This window comes from Zalophus californianus, chromosome 1 (genome assembly GCF_009762305.2).
Source record: "Zalophus californianus isolate mZalCal1 chromosome 1, mZalCal1.pri.v2, whole genome shotgun sequence".
In the NCBI taxonomy this organism is placed as follows: Eukaryota; Metazoa; Chordata; class Mammalia; order Carnivora; family Otariidae; genus Zalophus; species Zalophus californianus.
Window position 1 is genome coordinate 49213169 of NC_045595.1, and position 27453 is coordinate 49240621.

Sequence of the window (27453 nt, forward strand, 5' to 3'; positions counted from 1 at the left end):
ACAGATTCTTTGCCTCTTTGGTTAAATTTATTCCAAGGTATCTTATGGTTTTGGGTGCGATTGTAAATGGGATCGACTCCTTGATTTGTCTCTCTTCTGTCTTGTTGTTGGTGTATAGGAATGCCACTGATTTCTGTGCATTGATTTTATATCCTGCCACTTTACTGAATTCCTGTATGAGTTCTAGCAGTTTTGGGGTGGAGTCTTTTGGGTTTTCCACATACAGTATCATATCTTCTGCAAAGAGTGAGAGTTTGACATCCTCTTTGCCGATTTGGATGCCTTTGATTTCTTTTTGTTGTCTGATTGCTGTGGCTAGGACTTCTAATACTATGTTGAATAGCAGTGGTTATAGTGGACATCCCTGTCGCGTTCCTGACCTTAGGGGGAAAGCTCTCAGTTTTTCCCCATGGAGAATGATATTTGCTATGGATTTTTCATAGATGGCTTTTATGATATCGAGGTATGTACCCTCTATGCCTATACTCTGAAGAGTTTGGATCAAGACAGGATGCTGTACTTTGTCAAATGCTTTTTCTGCATCTATTGAGAAGATCATATGGTTCTTGTTCTTTCTTTTATTAATGTACTGTATCACACTGATTTGCAGATGTTGAATCAAACTTGCAGCCCAGGGATAAATCCCACTTGGTCGTGGTGAATAATCCTTTTAATGTACTTTTGGATCTTATTGGCTACTATTTTGGTGAGAATTTTTGCAACCATGGTCATCAAGGATATTGGTCTGTAATTCTCCTTTTTGATGGGGTCTTTGTCTGGTTTTGGCATCAAGGTAATGCTGGCCTCATAAAACGAGTCTGGAAGTTTTCCTTCCATTTCTATTTTTTGGAACAGTTTCAGAAGGATAGGTATTAATTCTTCTTTAAATGTTTGGTAGAATTCCCCTGGGAAGCCATCTGGCCCTGGGCTTTGGTTTGTTGGGAGATTTTTGATGACTGCTTCAGTTTCCTTAGTGGTTATAGGTCTGTTCAGGTTTTCTGTTTGTTCCTGGTTCAGTTTTAGTAGTTGATACATCCCTAGGAAGGCATCCATTTCTTCCAGATTATCTAATCTGCTGGCACATAGTTGTTCACAATATATTCCTATAACTGTTTGTATTTCTTTGGTGTTGGTTGTGATCTCTCCTGTTTCATTCATGATTGTATTTATTTGGGGCAGTTCTCTTTTCTTTTTGATAAGTATGGCCAGGGGTTTATCAATCTTGTTAGTTCTTTCAAAGAACCAGCTCCTAGTTTCGTTGATCTCTTCTACTGTTCTTTTGGTTTCTATTTCATTGATTTCTGCTCTGATCTTTATCCTCTTCTCCAGCTGGGTTTAAGCTTTATTTGCTGTTCTTTCTCCAGCTCCTTTAGTTGTAGAGTTAGGTGGTATATTTGAGACCTTTCTTGTTTCTTGAGAAAGGCTTGTATTGCTATATACTTTCCTCTCAGGACTGCCTTTGCTGTATCCCAAAGATTTTGAACAGTTGTGTTTTCATTTTCATTGGTTTCCATGAATTTTTAAAATTCTTCTTTAATTTCCTGGTTGACCCATTCATTCTTTAGTAGGATGCTCTTTAGCCTCCATGTATTTGAGTTCTTTCTGACTTTCCTCTTGTGATTGAGTTCTAGTTTCAAAGCACTGTGGTCTGAAAATATGCAAGGAATGATCCCAATCTTTTGGTGCCGGTGGAGACCTGATTTGTGACCTGGAATGTGATCTATTCTGGAGAATGTTCTATGGGCACTAGAGAAGAATGTGTACTCTGTTGCTTTGTGATGGAATGTTCTGAATATGTCTGTGAAGTCCATTTGGTCCAGTGTGTCATTGAAAGTCTTTCTTTCCTTGTTGATCTTTTGCTTAAATGATCTGTCCATTTCAGTGAGGGGGATGTTAAAGTCCCCCACTATTATTGTATTGTTGTGTTGTCGATGTGTTTCTTTGCTTTTGTTACTAATTGGCTGATATAATCGGCTGCTCCCATGTTAGGGGCATAGATATTTAAAATTGTTAGATCTTCTTGTTGGATAGAGCCTTTAAGTAGGATATAGTGTCCTTCCTCATCTCTTATTACAGTCTTTGTTTTAAAATCTAATTTGTCTGATATAAGGATTGCCCGCCCAGCTTTCTTTTGGTGTCCATTAGCATGGTAAATGGTTTTCCACCCCCTCACTTTCAATCTGGGGGTGTCTTTGGGTCTAAAATGAGTCTCTTGCAGACAGCATATCAATGGGTCTTGTTTTTTTTATCCAGTCTGATAGCCTGTGTCTTTTGTTTGGGGCATTTAGCCCATTTCCATTCATGGTAACTATTGAAAGATATGAATTTAGTGCCATTGTATTGCCTGTAAGGTGACTGTGACTGTATATTGTCTGTGTTCCTCTGGTCTCCGTTACTTTTAGGCTCTCTCTTTGCTTAGAGAACCCCTTTCAATATTTCTTGGAGGGCTGGTTTGGTGTTTGCAAATTCTTTTAGTTTTTGTTTGTCCTGGAACCTTTTTATCTCTCCTATTTTCAATGACACCCTAGGTGGATATAGTATTCTTGGCTGCATATTTTTCTCATTTAGTGCTCTGAATATATCATGCCAGTCCTTTCTGGCCTGCCAGGTCTCTGTGGATAGGTCTGTTGCCAGTTTTATGTTTCTACCATTGTAGGGTACAGATCTCTTCTCCCGAGCTGCTTTCAGGATTTTCTCTTTGTCTCTGAGACTCGCAAGTTTTACTATTAGATGTTGGGGTGTTGACCTATTTTTATTGATTTTGAGAGGGGTTCTCTGTGCCTCCTGGATTTTGATGCCTGTTTCTTTCCCCAAATTAGGGAAGTTCTTTGCTATAATTTGTTCCATGTACCTTCTGCCTCTCTCTCTCTTTCTTTTTCTTATGGGATCCCAATTATTCTAATATTGTTTCATCTTATGGTATCACTTATGCCTCGAATTCCTCCCTTGTGATCCAGTAGTTGTTTATCTCTCTTTTTCTCAGCTTCTGTTTTTTCCATCATTTGGTCTTCTATATCACTAATTCTCTCTTCTGCTTCATTTGTCCTAGCAGTCAGAGCCTCCATTTTTGATTGCACCTCATTAATAGCCTTTTTGATTTCAACTTGGTTAGATTTTAGTTCTTTCATTTCTCCAGAAAGGGTTTCTCTAATATCTCCCATGCTTTTTTCAAGCCCAGACAGTACGTTTAAAATCGTCATTCTGAACTCTAGTTCTGACATCTTACTAAAGTCCATATTGATCAGGTCCCTGGCATTTGGTACTGCTTCTTGTTCTTTTTTTTGAGGTGATTTTTTTCCGTCTTGTCATTTTGTCCAGAAAATAGATGAATGAGAGAACAAAATGCTAACAGGGTAACAGTGTCCCCAGAAAATACACAGTAAACAAATCAGAAGAGACCTGAAACCGGGGGAAAAGAAAGGGAAAGAAAGAAAAAAGGGGAAAAAAAAGACAAATAAAAAGATAAAAACAAACAAAAACAAAACAAAACAAAAAACCAGAATATGCTCACATATCTTCAGGCCAATGCATAGATCAGTGCCATACACTCGATTTTGGGTGTATTTTGGCCTGTTAGATGAAAGTGCCTCCCAAAATTTTAAAGAAAGAAAGCCTTATATATATACAAAAATGAGGGTTAATACAATGAAGGGATGGAATATGACTGTAAAGATGAAAATTATAAAAGATTTTATAAAAGGAATTGATCAGAAGTTGGTTGAAAATAGAAAGAAGAGGATTTAAAAAAAAGGGGGGGAGAGAATATGATCATGCAGGAGACTAGAACAAAGCCATACACTAGAGATTTAGGGTATATTTTGATCTGTTAGAAAAACGTTTATTCCAAAATTTTTAGAAAGAACAACATATATATATATATATATATATATATACCAAAAATAATGTTAACTACTATGAAGGGATAGAATATGGCTTTAAAAATGAAAAATAAAAAAGGTTTTTAAAAAAAGGGTTTGATAAGATGTTGGTTGAAAAAGGGAAAAAGAAAAATTGAGAAAAAAAAGTTAAAAAAATATATTAACTTGAAAGACTAAAGAATCATAGGGAAAAAAGCCATGAATTCTATGTGCAATATTCCCCTAGTGCTGGCATTCTGCCGTTCTTATTGATCGGTAAACTTGGTCTTGGCTGACTGTTCTTACTGATCTTCTGGGGGAGGGGCCTGTTGCCATGGTTCCCAAATGTCTTTGCCAGAGGTGGAATTGCCCCGCCCTTGCCTGGTCCAGGCTAAGTAATCTGCTCCGATTTGCTCTCGGGAGCTTTTGTTCCCTGCAAGCTTTCTGTACAGCTTTGGAGGACAAGAGTGAAAATGGCGGCCTCCCAATCTCCACCCCGGAGGAGCTGAGAACTCAGGGCCCCACTCCTCAGTGAGCCCCCAGAGAAAAGCAATCAGTCACTCTCTTCTCCCCAGTCTCCGGTCGCACTCCGTGCTTACCTGGCCTGTGACCAAGCATTTCCATCTCTGGCACATGACCCTGTGTGGAGTCTCCAAACCCAGCAGATCCCTGCAGTGCACTCCCGCGCCGCTCCTCCTGGGGGAGGAAGGGGAGTCTCCCCGGCTCTGCCTCTTGTTGGGTCCCTGCCGGAGGAGTAGTGGCCCGACTGTGCCGCGGATCACAGTTTATGGCAACCCCGAGCTGAGAGCCCACTCCTCGGCTCCGTCTCTGCATCCAGCTTCCCTGCTCCAATACCTGGGATCTCTGTTGCACTCAGACACCCCCGGTCTTTCTGTGACCCCAGGGTCCTGAGACCACACTGTCCCAGCGAGGGTTCCACCCCCCGCTTAGCCACTGGAGCGACATCCCTCAGCAGAGCCGACTTCTAAATCTTCCAATTTTGTGCTCCGCTGCTCTGTCACTTGCCGGTAGCGGCTGAATGAGCCTCCCCCCCCGCCGCCCCCGCTGTCTATCTTCCTGAATTTTGCCTCGGATTCACTTTTATGCACATCCTACCCTCCAGAAGGTGGTCGCTTTTCTGTTCAGAGAGTTGCTGCTATTTTGTTCTTCGATCTCTTCTTGAGTTCGTAGGTGTTCAGAATGGTTTGATCCCTAAGTACCTGAATTCCTGGGATGAGATGAAATTTAGGTCTCCTCCTTCTCCACCATCTTGCTCCTTCCTCTTGGCGTCTACTCTTGATGGGGCTGTCCCTCACCTAAGGGAGGAAGATGGTGGCCATGAAGAAGATGAAAAAGTCACTGGAGTGGATCAACCTAGGCTCCAACTTGTTATGAAAAGTGGAAAGTGTGTGCTAGAGTACAAGCAGACTCTGAAAACAATCAGACATGGCAAAGCAAAGCTGGTCATCCTCACCAACAACTGTCCAGCTCTGAGGAAATCAGAAATAGAGTACTATGCCCTGTTGGCTAAAACTGGTGTCCATCATCACTACAGCGGTAATAATATTGAGATGGGCACAGCATATGGCAAATACTACAGAGAAGGCACACTGGCTAGCACTGATCCAGGTGATTCGATATCATTAGAAGCATGCTGGGACAGACTGGTGAAAAGTAAATCACCCCAAATTTTTCTTTAATAAAACTGGCCAGAGCTTGTTTTAAAAACAAAAACAACAAAATCATTCCCATCTATTGAGCATTTGTTTTGTAAAAGGCATGGAACTAAGCAGTTGATATACTTTATTACATTGAATCCACACTAACCCAACAGGGATAGTCAGAAGCTAAAGGAGAATGAATAATGTGGTAACAGTCACACTTAGAAGGTGGTTTCTGGAATTTAAACCCCTTCTTGGGGATTCTAAAGCCAGTTATTTAGTACTATTTTAGTTTAGTTAGGTGAGTCACTCTGGGGCAAGGAACTTACCCTTTTTGAACCTAAGTATACTTTGTCACCTGTGAAATTAGGAAGTTTGATGTTCTGTGTCCTCCAGCTCTTTATTAATTTCATATTGCTGCCTTTAAAAAAGTACCATAAATTTAGTGTCTTAAACAATATAAATTTATGCTCTTACAGTTCTGTAGTTTGGGAGTCTGACACAGGTCTCACCAGGCTTTGTTAAGGTGAAGGTAGGGTTGGTTCCTTCTGTAGGCTCTGGAAAAGAATCTGTTTCCTTGATTTTTCCAGCTTGTGAGGGCCACTTGCCCTTCTGGGGTCATGAACCCTTCCTCACATCACTCTAACTTCTTGTTTTGACCATTATAACTCCTTCCTCCTTTGATTCTTGTTCCCTCTTTCCTATAGGGATCATTATGATTGCACCGGGCTCACCCAGATAATCGAAGATAGTCTTCTCCCATTTCATGATCCCTAATCATATTTCCAAAAATCTCTCATTTTGTATGGTAACATTCACAGGTTCTGGGGATTAGGACATGGAAATATTTGGGGAGCCATTACTGAACCTACTATAAGCTCCATTTTTTTTTTTTTTTTCATTTTCAATACCAAAGAATTATAAAATCCTATGCTTGACAATTGTAGGATAGTGCGGAGTTCTTTCACTGTTCCTGAATCCTGCCTATATATTGAACTCCCTCTTGTACTAGAGGTAACTTTCAGCATAGGATTGCAATTCTGTATGTCTCTGATGACCTAATATGTTGTCACTCTGTCTGGATCCATTTTCTAACTCTGTTCTTTTGTTGAGTGATTATTCATGTGTGGCCACTCAGCATCACACATGCTTCCTTAAGTATAGGTGTGCTTTTTTTTTTTTAACTGTTTTAAGCTTGTTTACTCTTTTCTAGTTAACATGACTTCCCCACCCCCCATCCATGTTATTAATGCAAATACCATGTGGGCCCAGCTTCTGCAGAAGCTAATGACTTTGCTAACCAAATGCAGAACTTTGCAATCATTTGGGTCTTAAATTTATAATGAGTATTCTCCAAAAGGCTTCATGTTCATTACCTGAATTTACTCCACCCCTCTCCAACAAAAAATAACAAAATGAATTTCTGTTCTTAGTGATTCTGTTTCAGCTTATAAATGATCGTTAACTTCCTTGTAGAAGACAGGAACTATATCATTGTTTCCTCTGAAAAATATCAATCCAGTATTAACTTAGAGAACAGATACTAGTCATATACCCTGAGGCCAGTGGTATTTATCCTGTTTCCAAGGGATCATGAGAGAAATAGCACTCAGTTTGCTAACTTTTGATGAATCCTTTGTAATTCTTGCTGAAAGTAACCCAAACCCACATCTTTTGTTCTCTGTGTATGATTTGCCAGTTGTTCCATGTGGTTAATACTAAGGAGTTTTTCATTCACATCTAACGTTGAAAGGATACACATGGACACACACACACACTCACACACACTCTCTCTCTCTCTCGATGAATGTATCAGTCTTTTTAAGTTGACTTCAGTGTCTAATTCTGCCAAAATAATGGGTTTCATCTAAGACCCACATTTTAAAGAAGACCCACATAGCAGATTGAGAAAAAAATTAATATTTATTAAATACTTTCCATGTACATTGCTAAGCATTTTAGACTGGTTATCATATAAATTAGACATGGTCAGCAACAAATATGTTTAAATGCAATCAATATCCAAGTACATATTTAAGTAAACTTTGTTCTTTGTTTTTTAATTCTCTTAGATTTCCTTTTAAAAAGGTATTATTTTTGAAATGGTTCTTTACTAACCACAATTGATAATTAAGTGGAAACTAAAATAATAATACAACTTAAGATGGTCTCTGGGAAATAATGCATTTAATTTTCTCCACAAGGGGGAAAGATTAGCATAGAATACTAAGAAATATTGAGAAATAGAACTGTTTAAAGGGGGAAGCAGGTCACCTTCCCACCTTCTCTAGTAAGCATCCACAGGCCATAGTGATGACCCGCCCATGGGTTACCCATTGCCCATCTAGGGGGGAGCCTATTAAACAGTGGGGTTATCTACTAGCTACCGTGCTCATCAGCAGGTCTCCAGACCATCACCCAAGGCATAAGAGGTAGAGGGAATCTCAATTATAAAATCTGGCATTTTCTTGTCTTCCTCAGGGAGTGCAGGCACCCCAGTAATGTTTAACAAAAATGGGGATGCACCTGGGCGTTATGACATCTTTCAGTACCAGACCACAAACACCACCAACCCTGGTTACCGTCTGATTGGACAGTGGACAGATGAACTTCAGCTCAATGTGAGTACTAATTGTTCCTTTCCCTTTGCTTATGTGATGAACAGACAGACTTTTAATATGCTCAATTAGGCAAACGTTCTTGTTTTTATGTTTGTGTGGATATATATGTGGGCATGCATCCTGTTAAAATCATCTGCAGGGATTGATAATCCATAATAACATAAGTGATAGTGATGATTATGATGATAAAAATGTGCTTTGAATTTGTGCTGGGCATTATACTCAGCACTTACGTGAATGATCTCATTTAGCCTGAGGCTTGAAGTGCTTAACAAACAAGTTACCCGCTAATACTTTAAAAGATCCTTCTCTTGGTCAGCTTTTCTTTCTTGTTTCTTTTCTTCTTCATATGGTGATGTATTTTTTTCATTTAGAGCATTTTAGTGAGTCACTTTAGTTTTTACTGAGATTCTCTGAGTAATTGCAATGTTAACATCCATAATCTCTTCCTCTTCTTGTCAAACGTGACCTTGAGTAAGTGGCCACTTCCTTGTGGAGGTTAGGTCAAAGTGCACCAGCCAGAGACCATCAGGAGCTCATCTGTAGTGAGACGCAGTTAAGTTTATTTAACTTTTAGTTGCATGAAGAGAAGCTCCTGCCAGCAAAACCTCTTCATGATGAAGGAGTTTAGATGTCATTTATTATATGTTTGGGGCTAAGGTAGGTGATTTTCAGGAGGTTTAGGGAAACTAGGGCTAGTTTTGGTTTGGGTCCTCTTAGAAAACAGACACAAGTTGATGATAGTACAGCTTGGTGATTTTTGTGTAGGGGATGGGAAGATAAAGGCTAAGCAAGAGCTGTCACTTAAAAAAGACATAGTAGGCACTTTAGAGAACTGAAGAAGGGACATATTGTATTTGTGGTTGCAGAGTATCCTTGTTTCTGTCTACTTGCAGACCCAGTTGTGGAGTGGCCTTGTTTATTTGTCTTGTTCCACCATGGTCATTGAGTGTCTTTGTCTGATTATCATTTATATTCTGCAGAAGTTGTTTATGTTCTGTTTGGAATGTGCCTGCCTCGATGTTAGCTAACAGCTTTCTGGCCATGTAAAAAACTTTTTTTTTGGTTTCTTAATAGTTCAGGTTCAACATTCAACAGTGTGCTTCTCATAATATTTACAATGTCCTACTTGAAATTATTGTTAATTTAAATAAATCCACCAATCTTTACAGGCAGTAAAGAACATGAGCTAGGGTACCTCCACCCTGGCTGGGCCAAACCTGGCTGGAGCTCAGCATCCCATGCTTCCCATGATTTTCCTCCTCTCCTGGAAGGGATCTTAAAGAGGTCAGGCCCTAGCCTGGTGGCTGGGCTCCTGGAACCTAGTGCAGCAGAAGTCAGAGAAGTAGGGGTCTTGTGAACCTCTGTGCTGAGTTGTACTGAATAGGGTTACACTTCAAGAGGTTCTGCAGCAGGTGCCTTCCTGCAGTGGCATGGTGGCTGGCTACAGTGGGCAAGCTTTATAAATTGGGTAGAATATCCTGGCTTCATAAATATTACAGTATATACAGGCACGTGATTTTCTTTGGTGCAGAAGTTTCCTGAATTACTCTGGGTTCCTCTGAGAAATGGGACCAACAGGATAGATGATAGCTAGACTCGAAGGAAATGGCTCATTCAGCTATGAAGGATGAGAAGTCCCAAGATGTATAATTGGCAAGCCAGAGACCCAGGAGAGCCAAAGGTGTAATGGTGTAAGTTCCAGTCTGAGTATGTGAAGTCAGGGGAAGACTGATGTCCCAGCGGGAAGATAAGCAGAGAGGATTCTTTCTGACTCAGCCTTTTTATTGTATTTCAGCTCTCAAGTTTGTTTAGGCCTACTCACATTGGCGGGGAGGGCAATCTGTTTTGCTCACTGTACCAGTTTAAATATTCAGCTCATTCAGAAACACCCTCACAGACCTGCCTAGAATGCTGCTTAGCCAAATGGTTGGGTGCCCCATGCACATAAAATGAACCATCTAACAGGCCCTAGCCCAGAAAATTCCTTCTAATATATCTTACAAAGCTGGGAATTATGCTGTTAGCATTTACCAGTCTATACCTTTAGAAGGCACTTTGGAAATTATTGAGAGCAGGGCTTCTTGCGAGTAGAAAACAGAATTGATGTCATAGCGGTGGAGAGTTGGGGTCATGGTTTCGACGAGAGGATTATTCATAAGTGGGGGTTGGTGAGGCCACCACAGGCCAGTTACCTTATTTGCACATTGCTCTGGCCTTGCCCTGTTTATACCTGTCCAGTTCTCCCTCCCCTGAGATCTCCCATCCAAGTGAGCTCACACAATGATCGGGTCCAAAGGACTGTGGTCCGGCATCTAAGAATGCATGGAGCCAGCCAGCCAGTGCCAGCCATGGCTGGGATGAATGCTGAGTACTAGAAGCAAAGAAAAAGCTAAAATTAGCCTGAGCTTAAAGCACACTAAACTTGTGAGCAAAAAGATAAAATGAAAGCAAAACAAGCAAATAAACCAAATTCAGCAGGTAAACTCAAGGGGTGGGAATCAAAAGCAGAATCAAAGTAGCATAACCTGGCTGACACACCCAGAGTGTGTTTTGAATGGTTATTGCCTGTGGGATACAAAGATGGATCAGCCAGAACTAAAGGTAGAGAGACTCAAGGTCTGTGCTCTACATGTGAACTGCTCAGGACTTATTGTAAGACCCACAAGATTATATAGTGCATCAATCTTTGCTAACATAACCCTCTGCACCAGTGTTAAATCCCCGGCATGTGTAACTTGTCCATGCACAAAAGAATCCCAACCACGCTTCACCAACTCCAGATATTACCTGGGAATTCTTAAGCCCACAATTTTTAATAACCAATATCAACACCATTTTTTTTTTAATTTTGGTTTGTATTTTATCCTTCATAGGAATTGCATTTGATTAGCCATTTAACAGGTTTTTGTTTGTTTCTAATGCATCTATGATGCATCTCAAGAGGCAATGGGTACACAGTGGGGGAAGAAAACAAATGTGGTCCCTGTTCTCACAAAATTGATGATCTAGGATTGGAGGTGCATGATACACAAGTAAACAGATGTGTATATGGAGAGTCAAAAGTGTGAGAAGAGTCATGGAGGTGGAGAGAGACCTCCCAGATGAGAAGCCAGCACTGTGAGGAATAGGAGTGATCCACCAGGCAGGTCAGGAGGCTGCCCTAACAATGGCGTGACTAAGGGAGAGGAGGATGGGAGGTAGGAAAGGTCAGAGCCATTGATAAGACACACAGCATGAAGTCCTTTGCAGGCTATGCTAAAACACTTTTAAAATTTATTCTGAGTGCATTTAAAAGCCATTGAGAAGTATTAAGCAGGGGAGTGACTAGATCAAATTTAGAAATAGAAAATTACTTTGCTAGGAAGGTAATGAGTTGGAAGGGGCAAGAGTGGGAGAGGAAGACCGACTGAGAGTTGATTTTAGCTATCACGTGAAGTAGGCTGGTTAGTGAAGGGGTTCTCAAACCTCAGCAAGTAGCAGGATCATCCACAGCGTTTGTGAAAACATAGATTGCTGCCCCCCAGCAAATGGGTTTCTGATTCACGTGGTGTCTGTCTCCACCGGATGGGGGCCCCCAAATGTGGGGCAGCCATGGAGTGGAAGCTAGTGGTGCCTGTGGGAAAAGGATTTACCCGTGGCAGAACAAAGGCGATAGAAATTTATGGAATACACCACAAGGGAGCCATGGGAAGGACAGCAAAGGAGACACTGCAACCAGGCAGTGGGTGGGGGCTGTTTTTAAAGGGGGAAGGTAGGGAGGTATGGGGACATAGGGAACTGTGCCTGGTGTTAAGTACCCCATTAGTCAGTTAGGGCCAATGAATATCTTGAGGTAGGTCCCCTGATGGGCCTGTCAGGGGGTCACTGTGGGCCCCTTTGCCTTGATCAAGTTTCCATTGCTCAAAACTGTTGTCTGAAAGCGGCCTCTAAGACCCAGAAGGTCTCAGACTGGGAGGAGGCTCAAATATCTGCCTTTCTAAGAGTCCCTGTGTCACACTGATGGCACTTTGAGATCCACCGGCTTGGAGAGTGTGCTGATTGTAGTGCTGTAATGAAGTGAGGAGAGACACGTGTGGTTAACACATAAAATATGCATGTCTGTATATATTTACATACACATATCTCAGAGGAAGAATAGGATAATGTAGTGATGGATTCAGTGCTGGAGTTGAAGGAAAAAATAAGATTCAAAAGGTGAACCCCATGTTTACGGCTTGAGACGCTGTGTAGATGATAGCCACATAAGATTAGGAAGACTGCTCAGAGTGGGCGGGAGAGGGGGGTAAAATTGAGAATCCTGAGTTGGTGCTCTTAAATGTATGAGAGCCGAAATGGACTGGATAGAAGTCTGAAGCTCAGAAGACGGTTTTGGTCTACAGTTATTAAAAAAAAAAGAAAAGAAAAACCAGTTAGTTGTTAACCTATAAATAACATTTAAATCCATTAAAAAAAGAGAAAAGAGAATAGCCAAGAACCCAAGGTCTTGAAAACCTCAGAGGAAATGGTATAGTTCCTTTCTAACTACTCCAAATGTCACCCAACTTAAAATACTCTGTTTCACGAGCGCAGAAAGTTAGGGCAAACATATACTTCGGCTTTTGTGTTTGTTAATGGAAGCTAGATCCAGGTGATATAGCATTAGGTGGGAACATTTTTTATTCTACTTTTTCATGCTGAAAGTGGTATGTTATGAAGAACAGACAGTACACCTGAATTCTCACATGGATCCAGTTGTGTATGCTTGGTCCTACATGCAACCTGAAGGTATGGATGACTGAGCCAGAAAGAGGGCCATCTGTGTTCAGAATGGTGAGAGGCTGCGTTAATTCAGTTTAGGATGGCTGCTAGGATAATTGGCCTTGACAGGCCCTGTCCCTGTTGATGCCTTTTATGGGATCCTTAGGATATCAGTGAGTTGACTTTAAATCATAAAGGAAAGACAAAAGAGGAGATAGAGTACCCAGAGGCACTCCTGCACCATATCCTGGACCGCCAGAGCCACGCCCAGGCAGCCTACGCAATAGGTGGGATCTTACCCAACACCACCCAGTCCATAATGTTCCTTTTGTTATAATTATTCTCGGTTAAAAACTCTATCAAGAGTGTAATTCAGGTAGACTTAGTTTCGTAGGTTTGCTTGCTTGCGGTCAATAGAACAAAACAAAGCATTTCAAGTGACAATTGTACTTCTCCTCATCTACAAAGACTCAGGGGTACTCTTGCAATCCCCAGTTAGATCATCTCTAGCAAATGAAATTTTCACAAGCACTTTCTCTGTGGTCAATAATTGCAAATGAGTTTCTGAGCCAAGAAATCAGAGTTTTAAGAATCCAGCCTAACGACCAGACTGCTCTGCTGTTCTGTATCTGGAATTTAGGTGTCTAAGAGTGTGCTGCCTGTTAGAGAATGCCTTCGTGCATTCTTACTGCCTGTCGGACTAGTAACCCTGGGGTCTGTCTCCTCTTCGGGCTAAGAGATGAGCACATGGTTTGCTACTAGGATATTTATGCAAGAACAAGAATTCATCGGAAGGAAATCATAAAGACCTAAGCCGTTTCCTCTCCCCATTGCAACCTCCACAGAAATAATCCTGACTTATTTTCTCAGGCTTGTGTTCTACACAGAGATTCCACAAAACATTATGCGTGGCGGAAAGGCAGGAAAAGGGTTAAAGCAACAAAGAGACTTCTGCAGTGTGTCAGAAAGGAGGGTAGCTAATGGAGATGCTAGGATAAAGGAGGGGCTGGCCCTGCACCTGGTGTTCACCGACTAAGATAAGGGGCCCGTAATGAATATATTGCATTTAAAGGGCTCACATATTGTATAATTTAATTTTTGTATTTACATTTGATTTATATTTGAATTGGACTTTGAAGGATAAGTAGTGTTCCCAGGATGGAGAAGAAGAAAAAACGTGTTTTAAAATGCATAATGCAGTACCATTTAAAAATTGGCATCAGGGGCTATGTCAGGAAAAAGGCAAAAATGAAATGTCGATGCTTTTAAAAATTCGAAATGTATGATATGAAGTAAACTCTACATTTGTTATGTGTACTGAGAAATAAAGGTGACTTTTGTCATCTTTCATTTATTTGCAATTGGTAGGAAATTAGATGTGCCCCAAAATGTTAAATTTTCAAATACTGAAATGTCAGTTAGAGTTTAAAAACAAGCATTCTTAGTAGGCATCTTCCTACAGGGAATTGCACTCCTTTTACATAAAAGGCTCTGAATGAATATTACTTAACCTTTTCTGGATCCTTAATCATCTGCCATTCTGTAAAATAGTCCAACTTTGTGATCTTGTGAGGTATATGAGGCTCGTTTGCTTTTTAAGTGATTTGTTCACTGTTAAACTTTTCACCTAGAGACTGAAAGCTCCTGGAAGGTAGAATCCAAAATTTAGTCGTTGTTTTTCATACCTACTAGCAAAGTACCTGGCACATGGTAGGCGTTTGGGGTTTTTGTTAATATATGAAACCATGTAAAAAGAATATGAACACTTTTGAATGATGGACATGACCTGCAGCAAGCAGCCACACTTCCTCCCGATGGGAGGAGCCCCCAGGTTTCCTGTTAGCCATATGGTTTGCCCTGAAGAGTTCCTAAGACCAGGGGTGGGATCTGATTCTATTTAAGCCAATTGCCAGGACCTTAGTAATGGGACAGGTGCTGAACTAAGTCTGTCCAATAGAAAGAACCACTAGACATCTGTCAGCTAATCTGGGGTATCAAGAAGCTCTTGTCCAATGGGTGTGACCCTCCAGAGCCACAGGGAGCCATTTGGAGACCACAGTGCAGGAGCTCCAGGGAAGAGGAGTCAAAACTTAGAGTGAGGGGCACCTGGGTGGCTCAGTCGTTAAGCGTCTGCCTTTGGCTCAGGTCAGGATCCCAGGGTCCTGAGATGGAGCCCCACGTCAGGCTCCCTGCTCGGCAGGAAGCCTGCTTCTCCCTCTCCTCCCCCCTCATGCTCTCTTCTCACTATCTCTGTCTCTCAAAAAAAAAAAAAAAACAAAAAACAAAAAACACCTTAGAGAGAAAAACTAAGTCCAGCTTATAGCCTTCAAGCCCTAGGAAACCCCTGCTGGAAGCCACTTATAATGTTCTCTGAATTGTTCCATTATCAGTAGATCAAGGGAATTTAAGTACGATACTTATTGCGTGCAATTTCATTCACTGTAGCCATCAAAAATTTTAAAAATACTTTTTTAATATGCCCAGATCAGGAAACAAAAAGCACCTACCCTCAATAAGCAAAATTTTTTCACATTTCATTAAATTGAGGTGATCAAAATGTAAGTTTTAAATGTTGAGATTTTGTTAAATATTGAACCTTCCACAGTGCTTAGAAGTTTGGCTCTCAGAGGCATCTGAAGACATAAAAAGTACGGTTGATTGCAGAAATCATTGTTTAATCAAATTATGTATGCCAAAATCAATACTTACTTACACCTGCCTATAAAACTACTAATCGCTATTGTTTATAATTGCAACGGTAAAAATGTTTTAAAAATCTAATACTGATAATTTAGAGTATTGCATGAGTATGGGGTAATGGATAGGCGTAATCAAAGCAATGTAGAAAAGGGAAAAAAATATGTAAGTTTTCAAAACCTAGGACTTCTTCAGCTTCAATTTATAGTCTCCTTTTATAGAATCACCTTATTGCTCATCATAACTAATAGCACTTCCTTTGCAATTTGTCATTTTCTTATTAGGACTACAGGTTTTGAAGCAGACCTAATTAAGTGGACCTGCGTCTCTGCTCCACTACTTACTAGCTGTAAAGCTGGATTACAATAGCACAAATTTCATAAGGTTATTGTTAGATTTAAATGTAGTGATATATGGAATATACTTAAAACCATGCCTGGCACATAGTAAATATTCAGCTAATGTTAGCTACAATGGCAATAATTTAATATCCTTAGTTTATAACATCATCTGTAACTGCTCAAAATGTCAGTTTCTTGTGCTTAGCTACATTATTTTTTATACTCCACCACCCAGCGTAATGCTTAGCATATAAAAATGGCTTGTTCTATATTAACTAGATGAGATGAACAGACCATTGAATTATACCATATGTTACCTAGGAGCGAGGATTGTCATTTTTAATGTAGAATTCCCAGTGTCTGTTGGATGAATGGATAGGAGGATTTATCCAGAGTTCAACCCTAGTCAGCACTTCCATGTGATTTAGGGATCCATCCAAGAACTTGAGTCACCAGATAGGTTCCAGGTTCCATTTTATAAGTGGTATATAGGCTTGTTAAAATTGCAAAGATAGACTGTTTTGGTCTCTTTTAGAAAAAGGGGGATAGAAGCTGGTTTTAGTTTTGTTTCAATTGATTTTTAGTTTTAGAAACCTACCGGTGGCTATTGAGAACATGGGGTGTGTCCTGAGGGATCAAGTAGGAGAATCATTGGCTACATCTGTGTTGGTGAAAGTAACTTAAAAATCAAGCCATTGAGGGGTGCCTGGGTGGGCTCAGTCATTGGGCATCTGCCTTCAGCTCGGGTCCTGATCCTGGGGTCCTGGGATCAAGCCCCACGTTGGGCTCCCTGCTCTGCGGGGAGCCTGCTTCTCCCTCTCCCGCTCCCCCTGCTTGTGTTCCCTCTCTCGCTGTGTCTCTCTCTGTCAAATAAATACAAATAAAATCTAAAAAAAAAAAAATCATGCCACTGACGCTGGTTCCATCTGCCACTGGCTTCTCTACCCTTTAATGCCACCTTCGTGAAGGAGTCAAAGCAGCAAAGGATTTGGGATCAGAGAATCTGGTTTATAATCATGCTCTTTGCAGTTCCTAGATCTGTGAAGCAGGACAAGGAAAGCTTCCCTGAAAAGATGACATTTCACCTGAGACCAGAGTGACAAGGGTTCTTTGCATTTGTGAGCATTTCCGAATCTGAGAGTAACTACTGTTTTCCACTTGTCCTCCGGCTTGAGACAAGAAATCCCAAACTGAATACAGACAGCAGATAGGTTTAAGAAGTTAATGACTTGGCAATATTTTAGAAATAAGAAATTTCATTTAAGAACAACTATATTTTGGGCTGTTCTTTTAAAAATCAGAAAACCTGCCAATACCACGTCTTTATCCCATGCCGTAACAGGTGTCTGGACCTAAGTAGCAGCTTCCCACTTTGGACGAGGTGTATACTCTCCCAGGTTCCCACACAACCCACCACTACCTTACTGCCATTGGCAGTGTGTTTCATTCACCTAATCTAGATTTAGAATACATTCTAACTTCTTTCCACTAATTTGGAAAGCATATGCTTGACTTTCTTCCTCTGAAAATTGGTTTTTAAAAGTCAACAATAATATATCGATATTGACCCAAAACACCTGTAAGTGTGTAAAAACACTTCATTTAAAAGCTCAGGAAATGCAGCCTGCAAGAGAAGGCTGCCTTAGTAAAGATAGTGCTTTTGTGTGGAAATGTGTATTTGTACATATTCTGAAACATATTGAAAATGAAAGAAAGAGTTCACCCTTTTGTTGTCAGCATTTTTTCTAGGAGTCAGTGGTATGAACGTCTGGAAGATTAATAGTATTTATCATTATCCTTATGGCTCCACAAACATGCAAATAGAGAACTCTAAACCTCCCTTTTTTCTTTTTTTTTTCCGTTTGGCATTGTAGGCATTCACGCAAATCACTTCATGTTTTTGAATATACAGCTATGTTCTTACGGGGAAATTGTCGAATTTCATTAGTAGGTGCATTTTGAACTCAGGCATAATACATAGGCAAGAAGAAGTAATCAGGACAAGTAGAGACTGGTCGCTCTCAGCAGTTGCCACCAATCCAAAATTATAAAAAGGAAAGAGCTGAGTTTATGTACCCTCTGCCCAACTTTTTGCCCTATGAAGCCAAAAGTTCTAGAATGACCTGATTATGTTAAAATTAAAATGTCGGAATTAGATTTGAAGTGTTTTCAAACAAGTGGGAGGCAGTGTCAGGAAGCCTGAGCTGGAGTCCTGCCTTTGCCATTTACTGCTTAAAGAAATCATTTAACATCCCTGATGTATTTAAAAATAAAGTGAAGTCAAGCAAAACGGCTACTTCACAAGAACACTTTGAGAATAAATTGCAATAATTTCCCTGATAGAAGAAAGCCTATGCCATTTGTGGTTGTGTTTCTTGTATTAGTTTTTTATCAGTGCCATAAATAATAACCAGAAATTTAGTGGCTAAAAACAACACAAATGAATCTTCTTAGAGGTCAGAAGTCAATGTGGGTCTCACTAGGCTAAAATCACCATGTTACCAGGGCTGTGTTTCTTTCTGGAGGCTCTAGGTAGTAATGTATTTCCTGCTTATTCATGTTGTTGGCAGCATTCAGGTCTTTGTGGTAGGGGACTGAGGTCTCTTTCTTTGCTGGCAGCTGTGGGTCGATCCCACCTTCTAGAGACTGTCTTGATGCACTGGTGTTTGGCCCCCTCCTTCCCCCAAGCCCTCCACAGCAGGTTGAGCCTCCCTCATGTTTCTGGTCTCTCCTGCCTTCTCTTTCATAATCGAATCTTTCTCACTAACCCTTGTGCCTTCCTTTTCCACTTTGAAGGGCCAATGTGGGGCCCATCCACATCATCGAGAATAATCTGTTTTTAAGGCCTAGAGCCTTATTCCATCTACAAAAGCCCTTTTGGCCAGGTAAGGGAGCATATTCACACATTTAAGAAATTAGGTTGTGGAAATCTTTGGGTTGGGGTGGGGGCAGATTATGTTGCCTAACTACAGTTCTTTACTGAATAACTCTTTCTGTGAGGTCTATAACATCCATATGCAATTCCTATTATTCATCAATAGGGAGTTAATACAGTTGTGCATAGGAGTTTTTTGCAGTTCTATATACTTAAGTACCTTTGGTGTCTGAGCTCCTCTGTTTAATTGATAAATGTTCTAGTCGTATTTCTGGAAAAGTCTGGGTAGAACCCTGAATTAAAAACCCTGAATTAATGAGAAGCAGACAGAATCCTCCTCAAGTGGGGAGGCAAAATTGAAGATTAACAGGAAGGATAAGGATGCCAGCACAACAGGAGACTTAGCTCAGCTCCAGGAGGGAATTCTGTGACCTCCAACTCTTTCTTAGGCAGGGAACATGGACCGACCTGCTGAAATTAAGTGAAACTCCCAAAAGGATAGTGAGAGACGAGGCTTCATCTTACATTAACCCATTTTCTTTTTTCATTTGTCAGGGGATAATAATTTGACAGTACTGATTTTTCCTAATCATCCTACCCCCAAGTAATTCATCTTTTAATTCCCATTCTTAATCTAGAAGATCATTTATTTTAACCTTTTATTCCTATTTTAGCCCCCCAGTTCCTGAGCATTTTGTTTTGGATTGCATTAGTTCTCTTTAAGTGGCAAAGCAGAAATGCACAGGAAGACTAGATGGGCAGTTCTTCAAAGAAGCTAAAAATCAAGTTGCTGTATAAACTAGCAATTCCACTTCTAGGCATATACCTAACTCTGACTTTCTGTGGCCCGTGAAAGACCATGAGGCAGTAGAATATAGTAGTAGCTTGGAATGTGGGGTGTTGACCGCCAACTCCCTGACAGAGCTACCAACATAGCCTGTTGATAAAGCCAAGTCACATGTACCATTTACTACAATAAAGGAGGCCACCACCTTAGAGTCTTCATAGCCTCTCAAGAGAGAAAGGGCAAAGGCAGATCTTTCTACAGTTTGGTTGTCTGAACTAAGGCACTTCTTTCAATGGGGGAGGCTTGATCAGAATTGAGCAAAGTGTGTGATATTACAGTTTCATGTTGCTGTACACAGCGAGGAGGGTTGGGGAGCATGTTTCTTTGAGTAAGCAGTCATTTGACTGGAGGATTTGGGCAGGTAGAGTGATAAGTCATCCTGAAAAAGGACATCTTACCCTATGGCAATTTATTTTCCTTGGAATAGGATGATCAAATCCTATGTTGAAATAGATGGATTTTTAGGAAGTTCCTATAATAAACCACAAAAATATTTGTAACTTCATCTTCCTGATCCAGAATTTCTAGGACTATGGAACCATTATTAGTGTAGACAGTTGGAGTGTCCTTGATCCTTGCATGCAAGATGTTCTAAAGAGGTGGACCAAGTTAGAATGTTTTCATCTACGATAAGCCATCTGTGTGCAGAGTCATCCTCAATGGAGTTCTGGGACTCCTAGAAAGGGGCTGTTTGGTGGCATCACTTCTGCCCAGATATGGGGATAATTCTTGCCCAAATGTCATAGGCCCTGGTGAAAAGTCAAACCTGTCTGCCTTTTCCATTCCCTTCCAGTCTTAGAACCAAAATAGCACAGACGCTGAGCTATATGTCATCCCAGCCTACTCTACTTGCTTATGGAAGCCACCTCCATAACTGATGCTATTAAAGTCATCCTCTGTTTAAATTAGTGTCTGTGTCCTAAGTAGGGGCCCTAGTCTGAAAGAGTTCACTTTTCTGGAAGCCCCCACCCCCAGTGTTCTCAGGTAAGCACTGCCATTCCTGGGGATGATTTGCTAAAGCCATCTTTCTTTCTAGCATTTTATATAGCATCATGTCTACAAATAGCTTCTCCAAAAATTCTACGGTTGAGAGTAGCAAACCCTCCCCACAAAAAATCTGAATGAGCAAAGATGCTGCCATCCCCCAGTGATGTCGTGCATGTTTACAAATGTGTTTCCCATGCCTGGGAACAGGTTCCAGCTGGTCTTTCCATGGCTGCACAGATTATTTCCCATTGTTAAGAATAAAAGTGGCTTCAGTTGAGTTTTTGAGGCTGGAGCTTACCCTCTTTCATTTGATTGATTGTGGAGCCCATGAGAAATCTCTGTCCTTCTTGGAAAATGAGGTGTGGAGAGCCTGGGAGTGGTGGTCTTCCAGCTGCACCCCTTGTCCTCTGTCTTCAAGTTATCTTGCCTGCCACTCAGACACAGTGCTCTGGCCAATAGGTGTTCATTCTTTGCAACCTCTTCAAACACTCAGCTGTTCAGATGTGGGTGGTGTTTTTCAATTGCCCTACTTAATAATCCTCCCCAATGTGACAGTGAGAAAGAAGTAACAAGCTCAGAACAAGGAAGACAGAAAAGATGCAGTAGGAAAATACAAAGAACTCTAAATTTCTCATAAATAACAAATGCATTCTTGATTTATTGTGTGGTGATACTGTAACACAGCCTTCACAGTGACTGAATAGGACATGAGGGCCTTTATCTTAGCAGGGAACATGATGCCTGCCATTTGAAATCACGCTCTGAAAGCCGGCTTTAACACATTGATGGATATGCGTTGGAAAGGTAAGTGGCTCTTTGAAATTGCCCTGAAATCGTTTATGCTTCAATAAGAAGCTAGCAGTGAAGTTGGTAAATAGTCAGTTACATGATTTGTGTGCATATTTCCCAATAGTTAATTTTTTCCATTAAAGGTATAGATCACCTTGGCTATAAATGCCAGTTTACAGGATTCAATCAAGAGTGGCAGATTAGACTGTCAGGAGTCTGGCGAGAAGGGGTGGAACCAATAGCTCTTCTTTCTCATCACTGTTATTGTTACCCAAATGAGTGTCATTGCCACTTGAGGTGACTGCCTAGAATGAAAGGAAGCTCGAGAGGAAGACTAGCTGATTTGCTTTATAGTCATTAACTTGCAACGTTGTTGGGAAACTGTTGAAGATTTCCTGGATGCCTTGTGTCACTGTCAAGCGTCTTATTAGGCATATCCAGCATTGTGAGCATTTTTATAAAGGAGTATTCAAGACTCAGGGACTCCTGCTAAAATCAGCCTACTTTTGCTGGTTTTGGCTCTAATTTTAAATTTGTTTTTTAAAGACATCTGGAGCTAAAGTGACTGATAGGGTTATTTTTAAATAGAATATACTACTGATTCCTCTGGGTGAACTTTCCTGAAACAGATGTGTGTCACCAGCCTTAATTTTCTTTGCTGAAAAATGGAGAGGAATAGGTCAACATGAACAGGTATGCTGGCGAAGGTCATTTGTGAAGAGGCAACGTGGTGTAGTGTAAGCAAGCATGCGTGGCCCATGCAGGTTTAAACCTGCGCTTCACCCCTTTCTAGTACTACTACTTGCTTCATCTCATTTAACTTGTCTCACTCGTCCTACCTGTAAGATGGGACTAATGAGGGGATCTACTGCCGAGCATTGTTGTGAGGGTCGCTTACGATGGTGGCTGGTACTCTTTGCTAGGACTGCTATTGTCATTGCAGCTTTCCTTAAAACCCAGTTTGACCTTGTCATTCCTCTGTACCAGACCTGCACACTGTCCTCTCCTCCCTCCAGGATCAGGGCGAACACTCCTCTCAGCGTCTGCCTTCTCCCCAGGTAGCCTGGCTTCCACTCCTCCCCGCCCTACTCCTGTCACCCAGACCTCCATGAAGTGTCCTCGATCTGTCACATTCTCTCTGACATTTCTGCGTCTTACCAAGTCACCTGAAATGCCGTAGTCCACCACAGAACTGAAACACTGGCCCCTGAATGTACTCCAACTTCCTTGGGACGAGCCTACATCAGACATTTCCTCTTCCTTCCCCCACCCCCAGCTGGGACCATCCCTCTCCCCGTGGCACCTTCCTTTCTCTAAACAAATCCATGAAGTCCTCAGTGGCACTGGACCTCCCAGGGCCCAGCACAGTGTTAGGCACCAAGTTGCTACTTAAGAATGAAATTATTAGCAGTAAAATATCAAAAACTTGGATCTCTTTCCTGCCACCAACTTCCTTTTTGTCGGAGAGCTTGCAATTGCAGTGTAGAGGGAAGGGTCAGGGTCATTATTGAAGCTGGCAGAAACACCCCTGGCCAAAGTTCATAAAATGCACTGAAATGCACTCGACAGAGCAAGATGCCAAGCTGCCCAGAGCAGTACATCACCCAGACCCTCGAAGTTCACCCTCCCCCCGAGAGAAGGGTGAAGAGGGCAGAGGAAGTCTTCTGTAGACAGAGACTAAGGAAGCACTAACCACTCCTCTCCCACCCTTCCCAACTCTGGGGTATACCTCAGACATCTTACCTTTTTAACTCCCTAATTCCAGCTGGCTTTTAGAATGAATAGACAGAGATCAATTACTATCCAAGATGGTTATTTTCAAAAAGGCATCCATGGGCATGTGGCCAGAGATAACAGATTCAGCTATGTTAGGTAACTTCTTTAAGAATGAACCCTCTGAGGACATGGCTTTGGGGCTATTATTATCTTGCCTCTCATTTTGGTTGTTTCATTCTGAGATGTGGATCTTCATTACTTTTGTTTTCTTACTCTTTGCTGTGATCACGACAAAGGAAAATCATCATATATTCCTTTTTTTAAAATAAGCTTTTTGAAATCTAATTTGAATGTTTTTGCATCCCTTCTCCCAGCCATTTCTCATGGGATTGCTAATTTTCCTCCCTCTCCTGCAAATTCTGTATCCTCCAATTAAAAAGTAAAATTACATACAAATATATTCAGAACCTTAGTACATATCAGTGTCAAATCTAGAGCGTGGTACCAAAGGGCATCTCATGTCCATTTGTTAAGTTGCAAAGTCTTTGTCTTTAATCATGACCCCTTGTTCCTTCCCCTTGGAAGATAGAGTTCAGGGTGCCAGAAGAGATGACTTCATTAATGTGAAAAATACAGCTTTCCAACTTGAAACATGGACTTGGTAGTCTTTTGTCTGTTGTGCTTGTTCTTCCCTTGCAGTCATTTTCCTTTCCTCAGCTCACCGAACCTCACACTGACAATGTCCTTCAGTAACCATGAATATGCAGGCTTGGTCTTTCCCAAGCCAACTGGAGGGAAATCTGGGGAATTACTGGCCTGTTGAAAGACCATATGTTTCTTCCATCATTGGTGGAAGTCTTCACAGCTAAGCCCTGGGCTCTGTTTCATCAGGTTGTGTGCTTTGGGGAATGTACTCACTGGTAATTGCTCATGGCATTAAAAATTTATGTTGGTCAACGTATCAAGTAGACATTTATTTTGGCTGTAAGATGAATGGGGCACTTGAAAAGGTATGGGGGAGAAAGAACTTTGGTTTTGAAAAGTAAATATCTTTGCTAGTGTTCTTCCTTCTGCCAAGAGGGTTTATTACAAATATTTAATAACCAGTAAGATCTGGGACCAACTTAGTACAGTCACCAGCCCTTGCTGGACTAGAGTCCTGGAAACCTCCTACTGTGCTACTCCATAAATTTCTCCATAAGTTCATGGGCAGTCCCAGGGTCTCACAGGGAAAGGCTAGGGATGTAGAGCAGTAGGGAACACCAGAGGGAGGGGTCAGTCCTACTCACCAAGATAATATGAAGGAATTTTAGTATTTTAACAACTCACAAGTTTATTCCTGTGTATATGACTGCTTATTAGTCCAACTTTGTCCACCTCCCCCAGGCACGCAATTGACTACTCATCTTTGCAGGTGACATTTGAAAATGTCACTTTCTCTGCAGAACCTTCCCTAATTTCCAGTGGATTCCACGTCCCCAGAGTTAACCATGATTTTAGAATACTTAAAGTCCTATGCTAAGGACTAGAAGACAGTTATAGCATAGAAGGGAAAAGAATATGGCCTCTGGAGGGCAGTGAACTTCTCTAGCCTCAGTGTACCCAGGTGTAAAGTGAGGACATTTGTATTGTCCTAGTCTACTACATTTCTCCAAAGGCAGCTTATGAGGCAAGGATTTAGATGCAGGCATTTGGGAGATGATCCCAGCAAACATGTAAGGGGATAGGGGAGTGAGGCAAGAAGGGGCCAGTGTGGAGTGTGTTGACAGGCAAGTTATCTTTGAGGGCATCTGCAGCTAAGTCCCACTGGAGACTCTGGGTGAGTTTCCAGACTAGCCTCGGAATCATGGCAAGGACCTGCATGCCTCATAGATTGAGGGCTGTTCCTTGGGCATTATCTCCCCAGAGCTTCCACCTAAAAATGGCCAGAAAACAGCCTTGGAAAGGGCAACAAAGAACGTCAGGTTGTCATGTTGCGAAGTAATAGGCACGTACTGAAACTATCCACAAGGGGGCCTCTGAAGTGGGCTAAGCTGGTAGGAGTCGAGATTGGACAACACCCGCTACAAATACCTCCTTCACAGTTTCTCTGAGAAGCTATGCAGAGGAGCTAGCTCCATGTCTACCCCACTGGGCCTTCACAATAGAGTTTCAATTAATAATTATATTAGATAACATTTTTGATCACCTACAGTGACTATCTGCCAGTCACTATATACATGCTAACTCTTTTAACTCTCACAGTTAACTAATGAGGGTATTTTTACTCCCACTTTGCAAATGAGGAACCCAAGGTCCCCAACAACATTTGTCAGGGTTCCATAGGTACTAAGTGGGAGTGATAAACAAACCCAGGCACTCTGGCTTCACAGGCCCCACGTCTAACCTCTATGTAGTATTCCTCTTGATGAGTAAAAGGGAACAGAAAATGGCTGCAAACATCTTTAGATTCACATTCACATTAACTAACTCTAGCCCTTATCTTTACTTTGTCACTCAGGCAATTTATGTGATCCCAGAAACAGACCTTTGGGATAAAGGACTTGACACTTTGCTTAATTTAGATGAGGCCCATTCATTTGCTGCACACAGTGGATGCTGTGCTTGTCAGACACAGAGGCCATCATTAGTTACGAGCATTTATGGAAGGTTTCTCATGTGCAGAGCTTTGTTCTCAGAGCTGTTGGGAGTTGGAGAGGAAGTGGGGGAGACAGTCTCATTCATCACTGAATCTAACCAGGTAGTACAGATGCCCAGAATTCCCTACCTAAGTGGCAAAAATGAAAACTAAGCATGCAAAACTCAGCCAGGCCCCTTAAGGTAGCAGAGACAGGTTCTTCTTCCTCCCCTGCAATGTGTTTTCCAGGTTCCAGCCGGTGAAAAATGCAGATTTAGAGCAACATAATAAGAAAAAAAAATCACAAGGGGGGAGGGACCAACTTCTTCACTTACAGCAGGGAAGGTGGGTTATATATAAACATACGTCAAAGCAATTGGAACCAAATTGGGCATTGGGTTTGTAGCTGTGTTAACAATGACTTAAGCACTCAGAGATCGAACTTCAAAGTATGAAATAGGCCCCATAATATCCACTTCACCAGTGTGTTGCAAGGTTAACTAAAAAGCAAACTAGTAAAATGATGGTCCATTAATGTTATTTTTTTCTTTCTTTGCTTGCACTTTGGGAACAGTAATTCATTGTGAGTATTGCAGACTTACGGCTAGTGGGGGATAGGGGATGTGAAATGTATAGTTTAGAGCTGTGAATTTCAAACTTTGCCATACATTCCCATTACTGGCGTGAATGTTGAAATGGAGATTACCAGAGGCCACCATCACCTCTGAAATTCTGATTCCACCAAAACAACGTTGTTCAGTATTAGAGGTAATTCTGGTGTACTTGGAGAATGGAACGCATTTTGGAAAGACTGGCCTGTTATCCATATTCACCAAGGGATCCAAGATTGAGCTGTATAAAATCTAATGATCAATTAAGTGCTTACCCATGCAATTACAAAGTGCATTAAAAAAGGAGACGTTTAAAAATGGGATTATGTTGCAGCCCAGGATGGTTACCTAGATGGTAGCCGTGTGAAAGTGTGCGAATAGTGGGCATGCGTGAGGGCATCAGGCTACAGGATGCATTGGTCTTCAGGCTTTTCAAAGCAAGTTGGAATGCATTCTTTAATTTGATGCAAATGGTAGGCAGCTAGTAAGATAAACATGGAGTTGAATCTTAGATTTGTCAAGTAATGGCTATAAGGATTCCAGCAACTTACATGGCCTAAATTTCCACAGTTGAGAAAAGGGGAATAATAGCCAGCTAGCTGGGTTGTTTCAAGGCATGATAATTGTTATCACTATGTGTGACTGAGCCCTCAATGCATGTTACAGTGACTTGGTAGAACCTATCTCAGGGAGGCAAAAGGACTCATGTCTATTCATGTGGATATTGAATCTGCACAGTGCCTCCCCGAGGTTCTTCGAGAATATGGAGGAAGTATTCTCAGCGTAGCTGGGCTGAGCAACTGGCTGCAACCATGCAAAGGCCCTGCTGTGAGCTACAGAAAACATTGAAGGTGTGAATGCCCTTCAGAGGTCAAAGCATTTTGCTAATTAGGAATTAGTATTTCACACCATGGCAGGCAGATTGGGTCCTATAAACCCAATGATTTTGATTAAATGTGTCTCAATCCCATAGCCAGTGCTCTAGACAAAGAATCTGTCACTTGGTGGATTCCAAGTAAACTCACATGTCCTGAAGAAAAGTAGCCACCTCATTTAACTGCAGATGGGAAAAGAAATGGATACATATGTCCCTA

The 27453-nt window shown here is 41.4% G+C and overlaps 1 protein-coding gene and 1 pseudogene across 9 annotated transcripts in view; both read left to right on the forward strand.

Annotated features, from left to right (window-relative positions):
- GRM7 (glutamate metabotropic receptor 7) overlaps positions 1-27453 on the forward strand; it is a 907662-nt gene that overhangs the window by 614505 nt on the left and 265704 nt on the right. For all 9 annotated transcript variants that reach the window (XR_003518507.2, XR_003518508.2, XR_003518509.2 and 6 more), the window contains exon 7: positions 8000-8139. Coding sequence is in view for 6 of the 9 variants with exons in the window: in XM_027586609.2 (XP_027442410.1) it covers positions 8000-8139 (140 nt within the window). In the remaining 3 variants the exon portion in view is untranslated. The remainder of the gene's footprint in view (positions 1-7999; positions 8140-27453) is intronic.
- On the forward strand, positions 5187-5535 carry LOC118356201 (annotated as a pseudogene).